The 13,450-nt window shown below is 35.1% G+C and overlaps 1 protein-coding gene across 13 annotated transcripts in view; it reads left to right on the top strand.

Annotated features, from left to right (window-relative positions):
- Window positions 1-12,529, top strand: part of OSBPL6 (oxysterol binding protein like 6) — a 277,275-nt gene extending 264,746 nt beyond the window's left edge. For 11 of the 13 annotated variants that reach the window (XM_074215615.1, XM_074215621.1, XM_074215622.1 and 8 more), the window contains 2 exons: window positions 428-550; window positions 3,639-12,529. In XM_074215615.1, the coding sequence (XP_074071716.1) occupies window positions 428-550; window positions 3,639-3,747 (232 nt within the window). In that variant the 3' untranslated portion in view covers window positions 3,748-12,529. The remainder of the gene's footprint in view (window positions 1-427; window positions 551-3,638) is intronic. The other 2 variants (XM_074215618.1, XM_074215623.1) reach the window with 1 other exon arrangement.
- The last annotated feature ends 921 nt before the right edge of the window (window positions 12,530-13,450 follow it).

The following is a 13,450-nucleotide window of genomic DNA, read 5'->3' as shown; positions in this document are numbered from 1 at the left end:
CATAGGTATGTGTGTGTGTTGTCATACATCATTTAATATCCAGTATTAATAACAATGAAGAAATTGTAAAGACTAAGAAGTATAATGAAGTAGGTAGGTGGTACAGTCAAGAAGACTCCTTTTCCTAAATTCATATCTAGCCTCAGACACTTACTAGCCATACAAATCACTTAATCCTGTTTGCCTCTGTTCTTTATCTATAAAATGAGTTGACAAAGGAAATAGCAAACCACTTTAGTATCTTTGTCAAGAAAAACCCAAATGGGGTCATGAAGAGTCAAATTCAACTGAAAAATTACTGACCGACAAAGGGTCTTAATAAATTAGAATTCTGCAATATTTTCTATTTATAGTAGCTATGATAATTACTTTTATGCTATAGATTAAATTATTTACTCCTACCTGATGTGATATGTCTTCTGTTTAGGTTTTTGGAAGAAGGAAATTTAGAAGCAGCAGCTTCTGAGAAGCAAAGAGTAGAAGAGCTCCAAAGATCTCGAAGGCGATACATGGAAGAAAATCACATGGAGCATATACCAAAATTTTTTAAGTAAGTCATTCTATTTCTAGAACCAACTTTTTATATTTTTCAGAGGTAAAAAAACATTATCAGAAAAAGACAACCACTGGTGAATAAAAGTAAGAACACTATGTTAAGAGGAGAATGTAAAAAAGCAAAGGAAATGAGTCCATTAAGAGAGTAAATGTTGCTTTGTGCTCAGTAAGTAATAAATCTTGGTGCTCATGAATACTTCAGATACACTAATCCTGAAGATGCTAAGTCAGTCTTTTTCTCTTCATCTTTGTTCTATGAACAATGTTGATAACTTCCTTGTAAAGCCAAGGAAAGTGAGATCTTACCAACACACCTTTTTTTCATGATCAAATACTCTGTAGAGAAAGTATCACCCTTCACCCATCTTTGCCAAGAAATTTGAAACTATTCTGCTTCCAACAAGAGAAAGTCACCATGTCCTGATATTTGAATTGTGAATGTGCAGCCCATTGCACTTATATAACCATCCAGAAGTGGAATGGGCTGCCCCAGGAGGAAGGGGATTTCCCCTGTATTGAAGATCTTCAAGGATCATCTGGATGACCACTTGCCACTGCTTATGAGCATTCTTGTTCATGTAGCAATTTGGACCATATATGTGGTCCTTGGAACTTCATCATTCATTGATTATGTGAATACCTGTCTTTGAAAAGATGAGGAATTCCATTGTGATGACAATGATTATTAAACAATGATAGGATGATCATCACTGCTGGGCTTCTCTGTCACATAGATTGACACTTATTCTATGTCCTTTTCTAGAGAAATCCCTATAGATATAGTATTTAATCTGAAAGGTCAAAAGAACTTATGCCTTACACTCTGACAATGTAGACACATTATTTCATGGCTATTTGAACATTCTTTAATGGATATTCAAAGTTCCTCACTCTTTATAGATATTTTTTCAGTAACAATAATAATAGTGACAACTTACACTTGCAAAAAGGTCTTTTTGCCAAAGTCTTTTTCTTACCTTCATCCTCATAGGTAGATGATATGACTGTCCTCATCCCTGTTACTCAAATGAGAAAAGTGAGACTCAAGAAACTAAATGACTTAACCAAAATGAGTCCCACTTGGGACTCACATTCAGGTCTTCTCATGTCATGACCAGCACTCTTAATCTAACAATGCTTCAGATTTCTTACCTTCAAAATAAGGAAGTTTAGTTCACTCTCAACATTCTTCCAGTTCTAAAGAAATAACCATTGTAATTCTAATTTTAAAATCCATCACCTTTATTTGAAATATTTAATTCCTTTAAAAATACATTTGACCAGTGCCTTGACTGATTATGCTATCAAGATTAGGATGTTTTTTAAAAACTGCCATTTTATTTTGAGTTCATCCTTATTAGACTTAAATGAATACACCCCACCCCCCACCACTCATTTTCTCTTACTTGTGGATTTCTTTTGAGTCAGAATATAGAAGAGACTTAGTGAGTGAAAAAGGTATCAAGAAGTCAATTAACTATTTGATCATTTACTTATACTAAAAGCAGTTTTTGGTTGTTCTATTTTTCTTTCACATTATATCATCAGATACTTTAAATGATTTTCAAATATCAGATCTGAAATACACTCAGAAGTAGAATAATTGGGAGTATTATTTTTTATCAATTTAGTTTATAAACTATTTTCATAATTTCATAGACATGAATTACCATATGTTCTATGAAAAAATTACCTTAGCTTTTTAAAAAATGATGTTTTTTACTTAGATTTGGTTTTTCAATATGCTCATCTTTGCCCAAAGTCCTCAGCAAGAATTTGGTCTTCAAGGGGCGGCTAGGTGGCGTAGTGGATAAAGCACCGGCCCTGGAGTCAGGAGTACCTGGGTTCAAATCCGGTTTCAGACACTTAATAATTACCTAGCTATGTGGCCTTGGGCAAGCCACTTAACCCCATTTGCCTTGCAAAAAAAAACCTAAAAAAAAAAAAGAATTTGGTCTTCAAACATGCATGAAAATTCATAGTCCTCTCTTGTTTAGGCCTCCCCATTGCCTTCCATGTTTGTTGATAGCTGGAATGAGTCTGAGTTGGGGTTCACAGCTAGTTCCCTTTTACTCCTTTACTACATGCTTAACTTAAAAATCCTAACAGCATGAAGTTTCTTCTTTCCTCTTCAACCTTCCCTTTAAAGCTGTCTTTGGGCAGTTTTTTTCCCCCTTATCAGTTAAAACTCAGGAATAAGATCACAGACTCAAAGACAACTTCTTTCCCTACTTCCTCATCTCTGAAACCCCCTTCCCCCCAAAAGAAAGGTTTTATAAAGAGGAGAAAATCCTGGCTTAAATGGTTCTCATTTTAAATTGTACTTACTGAATGGCAACACACTTAATAAATTATTGGGCTTATTGACTTGACTTCCCCTTCAACTTCAATACTCCTTTGATTTTAAGATATTTATTTAACATTTTTAGATTCAATTGTATCAACTCAAACTGTCTCTGCCTCTTCCAATTTATTCCAAATTAGCAAAGAAGCATAGAAATTCATATAATATAGAAGGCCCTAACATATTTGTGGAACTTTGATAATACTCATATCCTGTTGTTTTAAAAGACTCCAAGGAAGACTTTCAGCACATCAGATGGACCTCCTGTGGCAAATTTATGGGAGGTCATGGACCAATGTAGAACAAGATGACCAGGCATGGTTAGACTGCACTCTCCATCACTGGAGGGGATGTCCATTATCGATGAGATCATAAATCCATTAGCATATTGGAGTCCTGTTGGGACCCAGCTGGAGTCTTGTGGAAAATGGGAGTTTAAAAATCCACTTTGAAGTATTAACCAGATGGTTTCCCCTATGAATTATTTTTCCTTTGACACAATTATGAGCCCAACCACAGAGGGATATGCTAATACATCTGAATGAGTAGTGGTCATGACTTTGCAAAAAAGTACAATTGGTCAAGTCAACTCCCAACTGCCCAAGCTGAGTAAGATAAGCTAGAGCCAATCATTTTTAGTAAATTTCATGACTACAATAGAGAATCAGGATCTATTTGAATGTCTTGCACCTAGTCAGGGGCTTTAATCTGAAATGAATTTTTTTTGTTGTTTTCACAGAAAAGTCATTGATGCCAATCAAAGAGAAGCATGGGTTTCAAATGACACATACTGGGAACTTCGAAAGGACCCTGGCTTTAGCAAAGTAGAAAGCCCTGTACTCTGGTAACCCGAGACTATAGATCTGAGTACACATATCATACTCTGAATGAATAAATAACTATGCACAATGATGTTTCTTATAAGCTAAGCGTGGTTTGTGGGTCTACAGAAAACTTACCATTTGCTTTTCTATTCATCTTTATAATGGACTTTCAAAAAAGTGCATTAGACCAGGCCCCTGACCACTTTGGGATCTTTTCTGTTTTGCTGCAGCCATACTCCTTAAAACGTCCTCACCCTCGAAATGCAGAATAAAGGGAGCAGATAAAAGTAATCCAAAGTCCGAAGAGTTTGTAAAGAAAAAAAAAACTGTTCCTGGTGCTTAAAGCCAACTTCGAGAGTTCAAAATAATATGTATAAATGTATAAAACATGAATTTGGTCATTTGCTTGGAAGAGCCATGATTCTAAACTATAAACTCCTGGGTCACAGCTATGGGTCAGTTCAGGCTTGACGTTTGTCTGTCCTTTGATGTGACGCGCTTGTGCTGGCCTTGTTAAACAACGACAACAACAAAACATGATGCTTTGGGAAACCTGTTCCATCCACATGCCATTGTTCATGCCTTAAGAAATGTGAAGATGTAAAATAAATCATTTTAAAATGTGTGCTCTTAGGTTGGTGTGAAGAACAGATCTTTTTGAAACATGATATGATTCCCATTCTAAGGGTCAAAGCACTCCCATAAAATGAGCATATATGGGTGATCGCATGGCAAGGAGAAGAAGCACAGTTGGCTTCAATGAGACAGCTTCTAGGGTTGGGATCCATCAGAAGAGAAATAGAAGGTGGCCTCCAGGCTGCTAGTTAAAAAGTTCCTATCCTAACGTACCCTTCACTGAGAAATAATCCCTGCTGGTCCTGAAATCATAGTGAGCCCATTTAGTGGACAAAATCTAATTAACATACTTTGCATCAGTGTTAAGAAGCCTTTGAAGGAGCACCTAAAGGACAAACAAAGCCCTTCAGGGCTCTATAGTACTATAATCTTAACTATCATTTTTATGTAAGGCACAGAGGAGATTTAATTACATAGATTTAGAGCTGGGGTTTGTCATCATACTGCTTGCCAACCTCCTGATTCCCCCACCCAGGATCCCTAGATAATTGTTAGTAGGAACAGAAAGAGGAACCTATTAGCATTAATAACTGATTATTTGTGATATCTAAATGAGTCCTATGAAAAACTGTTTTCTGTTTTCCATTAAGTGATTCTGAGTTTGTTCAATGAGGAAACAAGAATTTTGTTGATAGATGACCATTTATTTATCAAGCACTTAAATTTGTTTATTTTTTCAGCAATGTAAGAATGGATGAGGAATTCATCACTTACTCCAAAAGTGGCCATATCTGTATTTTGCAATTAAGGCCTGTTTTCCCACTATCATTATGCAGGCAATTTGCATCAGTATTCAATTTGTTTTGCATGTAAATGGCAAAATTAATACTTGTATGAAAAATCTCAAGAGATTTTCTTATAAAATGCTACATATACACTCATATTTATTCTTAGTTAGAGCCCTATAACTGGGCTACACTTGTTATCTTTAACTGATAACAGGATCATTGAAATTTTACTTGTTTAATCACTCATAGTGATTCTAGTATTTATCACTCCCAACCAAAATGTCTAGGCTTGAAGTAAAAATGTATATTCCTTCTTTAGATAACACCTGTATGACAAGTAAAAAAGAAAATGCTAATGAAAGCTTAGATAAAAGTGATAGAATCCTTCATAAGCCGATCAGTTTAGTCAATGTGACTGGATAGGGCACAAATTGAGGCTTCCTGTTGATTCTGATAGGATGCAAATAGAAAGGGTAAAAGTTTACATTGATTTGCATAAGGGACACAGGCCATATTAATTTAGCAAATAACAAGATTTTGGCATCTCCCTTAAACCACACAAATTTGTCTCCTTCCTACTTTTCCAGTTATCCCCATTTCACATCTGTGGGTGGTTCTACCCACGGGATTACATGCCTTCTTCCATGCTCAGCCCACTCCTCTGTCTGTCCATACAGCTTCCTAAGTCATATGCTTTTAAACAGAATCCTCTTGGCCTTTTCTTGTGAAAACAGCTGCTGACCTGCTGTAATTAGCATTTGAAGCTTCTCTCTTCTGCCCTTAAGATACTTCCTTGAAGTCCAGACATAGGGGAAGTGTTATTTGAAGTAAGGGGTTACTAAGGGCACAATTGTAGAAAAATAATGTAGGAGATTGCTTAAGGAGGCATTTGGGAAGAATAAGAAAGGGAAATAAAAACAACTTATTGTAGAATTGAGCCAGAAAAAAATAACACTACTATAAAGGGTATGGATTCTAAGATGGATGAAAGAGATCATTTGTTAAACTAGGTTTTGATTTCAGATCAGGCATACCAAACCCACCAGATCATTGACACACAAATTATATGCCCATGAACAAGTTATTGAATATCTCAGTGCCTGGACAATTATTTAAGATAATTTACAATTTGCAGCAGTAAAGGGTTTCCATATTGGAAATGATGAAATTCCAGATCTGGATACTCTCTCATGCCCTTTAAAAAAAACAGTCAAAAAAATCTATGGTTTAATCTTTGAGGTTTAGACCTGATCAGACTATCATCTGAAAATGTTTAACAAAATTTTAAGAAGACATTACATTGAATATTGTAAATGCTAGAATTGGTTTGTGCATTTATAGTTCCTATTGGTTCATTTTTTTCATAAATTATTTGTGCAGTGCTTAATGACTATGAAATTTATTATATTTAAGGTTTTTTTAATACAGTAGTTTAACTGGGACTCTTTCTAACAGCAGAAATGAAGAATAACATTGGGTAGTTGTTTTGATAAAATCTAATTTGGTTTTTGGAGTCATTAGCACTCTGTATGCTGATTTTTGTCATAAAAAGAGCTCTGTCCACACAAATTGGGACTTTCAAGAGTGTTTTCCTAGAGTTTTGTTTATCACCTCTCCTTTTATTATTTCTTTTCTTTAAGGAGAGCAACAGCAAATGATTATGACCCTATGGCTGTAGCTGCAGACATGCAAAATGGGTCAATGGTACAGCCCAATAAGGAGGCAACAACAGAAACAAATAACTTTGTTGCATGAATGTACGGCCTAGCATGTGAATTTGCTTTCTAATAAACCAGCTTTTTTTAAATATTACATTTTTATTAAGAAGAATTTATTTCCATGAATTGGAACATACATTCCCTTTTTATAATTTCCATACCAATTAAGAGTAAATGAAGAAAAGTCATTATTAAAAATTTGCAATGTGAAATCCTCTGGGTGTAAAAATAGAAAAGTAAGATAGTCCCTGATCACAAGTTCACATCCTACTAGAGAGAAACAAGTCATAGAGGAGGGTAAATGGAAAATCCCAGTGATTCTTAGTAAAATGGCAATGTATCTTCTTTAATCAGACTCTGATTTTTATGAATATAATAATTTAAAATAGCAAGCTAGAATTATATGTGCTCAAAATTATAAAAAAAAAAAACATTTCCTCCCAAAACCCACTATCTTCATAGTTGGCACTGACAGTCGTTTTATCTCCTTTTTTCCTATTAAAGATGACTTCTTCATTCCTTCCTTCAATTTAAAGTTACAATTATCCAGTCTTAAATTATCTTGAATTATCAGATGTATCTTGCTCTTCATTCTAACTTCTTTCCTGTCTCTTCGATATTTCACTAAATTGTTAACTCCTTCACCATGAAGTAATTAGATGAAAGCAAGGCAAAAACTAACATAAGTCCCTTTTGCTTAGTGAACCAGTTAAAAATAGAGCTGATAGGAAAAAGGAGGAAGCAATCTGACTAGCTGAAAGACAACTGATGTGGCCATCACTAAATGGATTTTAATTGTCTATTCTTTGCCATTCCCCTGCCTTCACAAATAATATCATGGAGATGGGGAGAATGTTCAACACAAGTAGGGTTTCAAATAAAAAGTAGATTATTAAAGCAATCCAGCCTGTGTACAAAAGTGGAGTCATTTCTTCAATAGAGCCAATTAAGTTTTATAAAAAGTCACATCAATGCTCAAAACATCTAATGAAACAATCTGGAATCTGTTTCCATGCATTAGTGATTTTTGTCATTGAAAAGGTTATCCTTGGACCAAAATGCTTTCTTCAGAATAAACCCCATAGCTTAGGAAATGTACTGCTTATGAAGGCTAGCATCCCACCTTTGTTGTTATTCTTTTCATTGAATTCCTTTTGTAATTTTTCAAATAATATTTTAAGCACACAGAGCATTTGTGTCCATGTTTAGTCTTCATTACACTAATCCTGGCTTACTTCTAGCTTGAATGAATAAGTGTAATAATTGCATCCATTTCTGATGTAGAACTTCAAGGCCTTGTCTGAACCCAAACCTTTTGTCCTTAGGTCCGTTTAGAGGAAATGACAAAATGAAGCAGCTCCAGAAAAAGTTATATTAGCTCTCCTAACTATAGGTTATAAAGGGGGAATTCTTGTTCAGATAGTATGATAAAAGCAATATATCCAATGTTTTAAGCACATGCTAACCAAAATGAATAGGCCAGATTAATTTTGGTTTGGATCTAAAAGAAGTTATCTTTTAATATTCTACATCCTCTTATCTTTCAAAACAACAAATTGATTTGCATTCCCTCCAATTCAGGGGACAGGAATGTATTTATGTCTCTTTTTACCTTTTCTTTTTTTGGATATAACATTCTGCTTTTGTAAAATATGCAATATTTATGCATGCTTGTAGTTTTTTTAAAAAAAAACCTGCAGCTATTGCAAAGAGACTCTTCACAGACTAAAACAATGCCATACACTTGTTACCTCAGTGTTTTCAAATATAGAGCACCTGGTGAGATTTTTATGTTCTGTTTTCTGCAGGTTTTTTCCTATAATGTAAAAATTTTTAGATTCATCTTTCCATTCTGGCTGTCTTATCACCATTTTCCATTGACTATGTTTCTATGGGGATAGGACTAGGAAAGGGAAATAGAAGCCAGTTTGAGGTCTCAAGAAAAGAGAGGGTATAATCCACTAGCCATTATAATAAGCAGATGAACTTCTTAGCACTTTTAAGTCTTCTTTCTGTTGCAGTAGTTTCCTCTCTTCACTTTGATTATACTTTATATATTCTTTGATTTTTACTTTATATATTCTCATCCCTATACAATTATTAAAATAATATCCTGGGAAAAAATTAAGCTAATTATTTTAATATACTTGCATCATAGTTCTTGTAAGATTATTCTTTTATGTGCATAGCACACTAGTCTTTCAAAACCTCCCCTTACAAATACACACACACCCCGAGTAGCAATATGTAGGAGAAATAACAATCAGTGCTAACAAAGAAGACTCAACAGAACTTGAACAATATGCTGTCTAAATCTTAAATTTCAGTCTTATATAACAAACATACTCATTTCAAAATGGCCACATTCATGAAATTCTATCCTTCTGGAATCCAAACTGGTTGCAGCACTGATAAAAACATGTAAGGTGTTATCTTTCCCCCCACTTTATAACAAATAGTCACCAAAACAGCAATGCAAATCCAGAATTCTTGCCCTTCAGAATCCTTAGTTTTGATATTGGTATTGATTATCAGGGAAGTGTCTGTGCCACAGATGTTTGGTTACATTCTCAAACTTCTGGTTGCTTTTCTTGCAAGACATGTTTGCCTTCTCTTCTCAATGGGGTTTGCTGTTCCATCTCTGCTATTTTCTGCATTCATTCTACATCTGGAACAAAGGAGATATTAAAACTAAATTTTAACTCAAAAATAGGCATTATTAGCAAGGCGTGGACCTGGGTCAGTCCTCCTAACACCAGGGTCTCGGTTTCCACTGGTCTCTACTCCTGGAAAGTTCCAGTTTTAATCAAAAACACAAATCTCTCCTGCAGGACCTTACTTTTCTCTAGCCAAATGAAAACTACTTAACATTACCCACTAAAGAAGAGATAGTATATGACCTCAAGTAGGAGCTATGAAAAGTCAAAAGGGAAAGATTATGTAGAGATGCAATGTCTTTGGGGCTTACCAGTGGGAAAGGGTGGGAGACACTGCTTAATAGACCCAGCTCTTAGCCTCACCCAGTCCCAAGCTCAGCTACATTTGGTTCACTGACCATCAAGGAATGGGAGAGGGCTTATTATGCCTACCATTAGCTCATAGGGTCTAGAGCAAATCTGACAACTGATTGTCAATATTATCCAAAAAGTATTTTTCTATGAAATAACAATGCGTAACATAGCTGAGAATACTGTACAAAACAGTTAAGGCTTCCTTCAGGAATCCAAAATCCATTGTAGAGGAGCCCATCATCCCAAGAAACCTCAAAAGCTTTCTCCTGGTTAGGCCATTTCCCCACTGACTGTATCATCCAGGGACAAAAACTTGACACTCGATATTTATGTAGCAACTATCCAATAAAGGATGGTTCATAACATTAATCTAGGGAGTAATTTAAACTTCCTAGGATGCTACAAGTCACATCTCCATCCTCCCTTTCTTTCTTTGCAATTTTTTCTTTTTTCTTGCATCTCTCCTATCTTGATAGATAAAATTTGTAATGGGATCCCAGAAGGGAGGGGTAGTCTTCTCTTGAAACTATGGAGCAGGAAGGTCTACTCTCAGTTGTTTAATCACTGGTAGTTATCTTCAAAAAGATGCTACATCATCAGATCTTCACCCAGGTGGGCTACTTCCCCGAAAGTATAATGGAAGAATAGTTTGCCTGAAACAGATCCATTATAAAGTTACTCAGCTTTTCATCAAGGGTGCAAAATGTTTGGAAGGCAATAATCATGGGCAGATGGTTTGCATTTTGGTCATTCTGAGATGGAAAATCAGAGCCAATCTTAAAATGAGGTATAGGATTCTAATCTTAAATGAGGTCTGGTATTTCAAGAAGCTTTTTTTAAAAAAAAAAAGGAAAGCTCATAATGAAATTTCCTAAGAAAAGACTAATTATTCGCTGCAAAAATGTTAAAAAATTGTGCCACCTCAAAAATAGGAATTGTGCCTCTTAATTGAATGTTGTATATATATGAGAATGTTACATTTGTAAGAGCACAGGAAAATCAATAAATTTTAAATGAATTAACTATCAAAAAGTCTGAGCTTTCTGTATATGAATAGTTAATTAAAATACTGTTCTGCAGCAAGAAACAAGATAAGATTTGATATTCATTCTGAAACCACGTTTGGTTAATTAATATGTTTGTGTATGAATATGTATGCATACATACCTTTTATACCTTCTAATCCTATGTATATCTTTCTATAAATAATCTTCCTTAAAGCATCTACCCAAAATACCAGAAAAAATGGTACAATAACAAGTACTGAACTTTAGAGAGCTATTGTTGAGACCCCCTTTTCTGCCCATTACCACCTGGGAGACCTTGGGCCAGTCACTTTTTGGTCTTTGGTCCTCATCTGTGGAATAAGGGGATTAGACCAGAAGACTTCTAAATTCTTAATCTTTGGTTCTCTCTAATCTTTCAATTTTTAGACCTTATTTATATTTATATAAATATATTCAAACAATTACACAACTTTTCTAACTTCCATTTTTCACTTATTTGTAGGTATATTCTAGTGCATCTATGATTTCTCAGCAATGTGATTATTTTCTCCAACAAAATTCAGATCACAGGCATTTTCTTGTCCTTCCTTCACCACTGGGAATGAGCCTGATCTTCAGAGGACCTTCCATACATATCTAAAGGATATCTAAAAGATAACAATAGAACACATGGACTATCTATCAGTTATTCCTCACTCCAGTCATGGAACCAGCACCCAATGAGGGCAGGTAGGCAGTTCAGTGGATAGAGCATTGGATTTAGAGTCTAGATAGAACTGAGTTCAAATCTTGCTGCAGACACTTTCAGCTCTGTCACCACAAGTGATTCAACCCCTGGTTGCCTCAGTTTTCTCCTCTGTAAAAGTGGAATGATAATAATAACAACCCAAGCTTGTTGTAAGGATAAAATAAAATATTTTAAGTCACTTTGAAAACCTATTATGATAGACTTTTAGAAAATTCACAAGTTACAGATAGATCAGAGAGCTTTTAGTCAAGGCATTTAACTTCACAAGAGTAATCTTAGATTACTGAGGAATGGCAACCCCTGAGGAAGTCTATTCTTCTCCAAGAGTTCTCCTTCTGTCTGTGGAAAATAGCACATGAACACTCAAATTTTGTCTCTGCCCTAATGATTTATCAGCATTGGTTCTTTCTGTGGCACAATAAATAGAGTGGTGGGCCTGGAGTCAGGAACATCTGAGTTCACAAAAATAATTATTGCTAATTATAGAAATTATAGTAATAGTTAACATTTATATTTTGCTTAATATTTGCAAGGCACTATGCTAAACACTTTACAAATATTACCTCACAACATGCTGACCTTCACAACAACCCTGGGGGATAGTGCTATTATCCCTATTTTACAGATAAGAAAACTGAGGCAAACAAAAGTTAAGTAATCTTGGGTCACACAATTAGTGTCTGAGTCAAGATTTGAACTCAAGTTTTGTGAGCCAAGCCCCACCACCACCACCAAGTTGCCCTTGGTTAGTTACTAGCTATATGATTCTAGACAAGTCACTTAATCTCTCAACTTCATTTTCCTATAAAATAGTGATAATAAAAGCACCTACCTCCTAGGGTTTGTTTGTTTGTTTTTTTTAAAGATGACAACTTATTTTTTCCTTTAATGTTTGTTCATTCATCCCTGTATATGTACCTATCCCCCAGGGTTGTTTTAAAGACCAAATGAGGCAACACATAAAGCACTTTGCTAACATTAAAGTTTGATGTAAATACTTGTATTGTGGTTTCTAATCCCATAATAAAAGTTTTAAAATAAATTAGTCCGTCATGGTTTCTAGATGTTCAAATCTCCATTAACTTCTTTTAGGTGGGAGCAGGTGGAGTGTAGAATACATGTGTAATGATGGATAGGAGGCAAGTCATTATTCTATCTTTTCTAATCACTAGATTCTCAAAAAAAGTTTCTTCTAAAACACTGGCATAGGCTGTTTTAGCACTCTATTAGAATGTATTCTGTGTATATACTTGAGTCTTGTTCTTGCTTGACTCATCTTGGTGCATACTTTGGTACAACATGGCTCCATCTTGAACCTTGTTCAAGAAAGTCTAGTTATTGGAAATGACATAAGGACCAAGGGCATTGCTACAGGGAAGTTTCAGTTACAGCAGAAAGGCTGGAAATACTTGGCTATGTGGTTCAGTTTTAATTGAGGACAAGTTAATATAGATTTTGAATGTAAATATCTTTTGATAATATCAAGGAGAGGAAGATCCCATGTTATCCATAATAGAGTAATATAGAAAATTAGAAATAAATTGCAAGAAAGGGAAATAATGTAGAATTAGAGAATCATAGAACAAGTATTTATTAGGTTCTTAACTTGTAGCAGGTACTATGCTAAGGTCTAGAGATACCAAAAAAAAAAGGCAAGAAGATAATACTTGCCTTCAAGGAGCATCCTTCTACCATGGGAAGCAACAGGTAAACAACTATGTAATCTATAGAGGTGCATAGTGACTTGTCCTGGGTTTCAAAGCTGATAAGTGTCTGAGGCTGGATTATGAACTTTGGTCTTCCTAACTTCAGACTTGGCACTATCCACGGTACCACCTAGCTTCCCCAAAATATGCATTATAATACAAATGGCAACCCA

Source organism: Macrotis lagotis, chromosome 1, assembly GCF_037893015.1.
Source record: "Macrotis lagotis isolate mMagLag1 chromosome 1, bilby.v1.9.chrom.fasta, whole genome shotgun sequence".
Lineage (NCBI taxonomy): Eukaryota > Metazoa > Chordata > Mammalia > Peramelemorphia > Peramelidae > Macrotis > Macrotis lagotis.
This window is presented reverse-complemented; position numbering and strand designations above follow the sequence as displayed.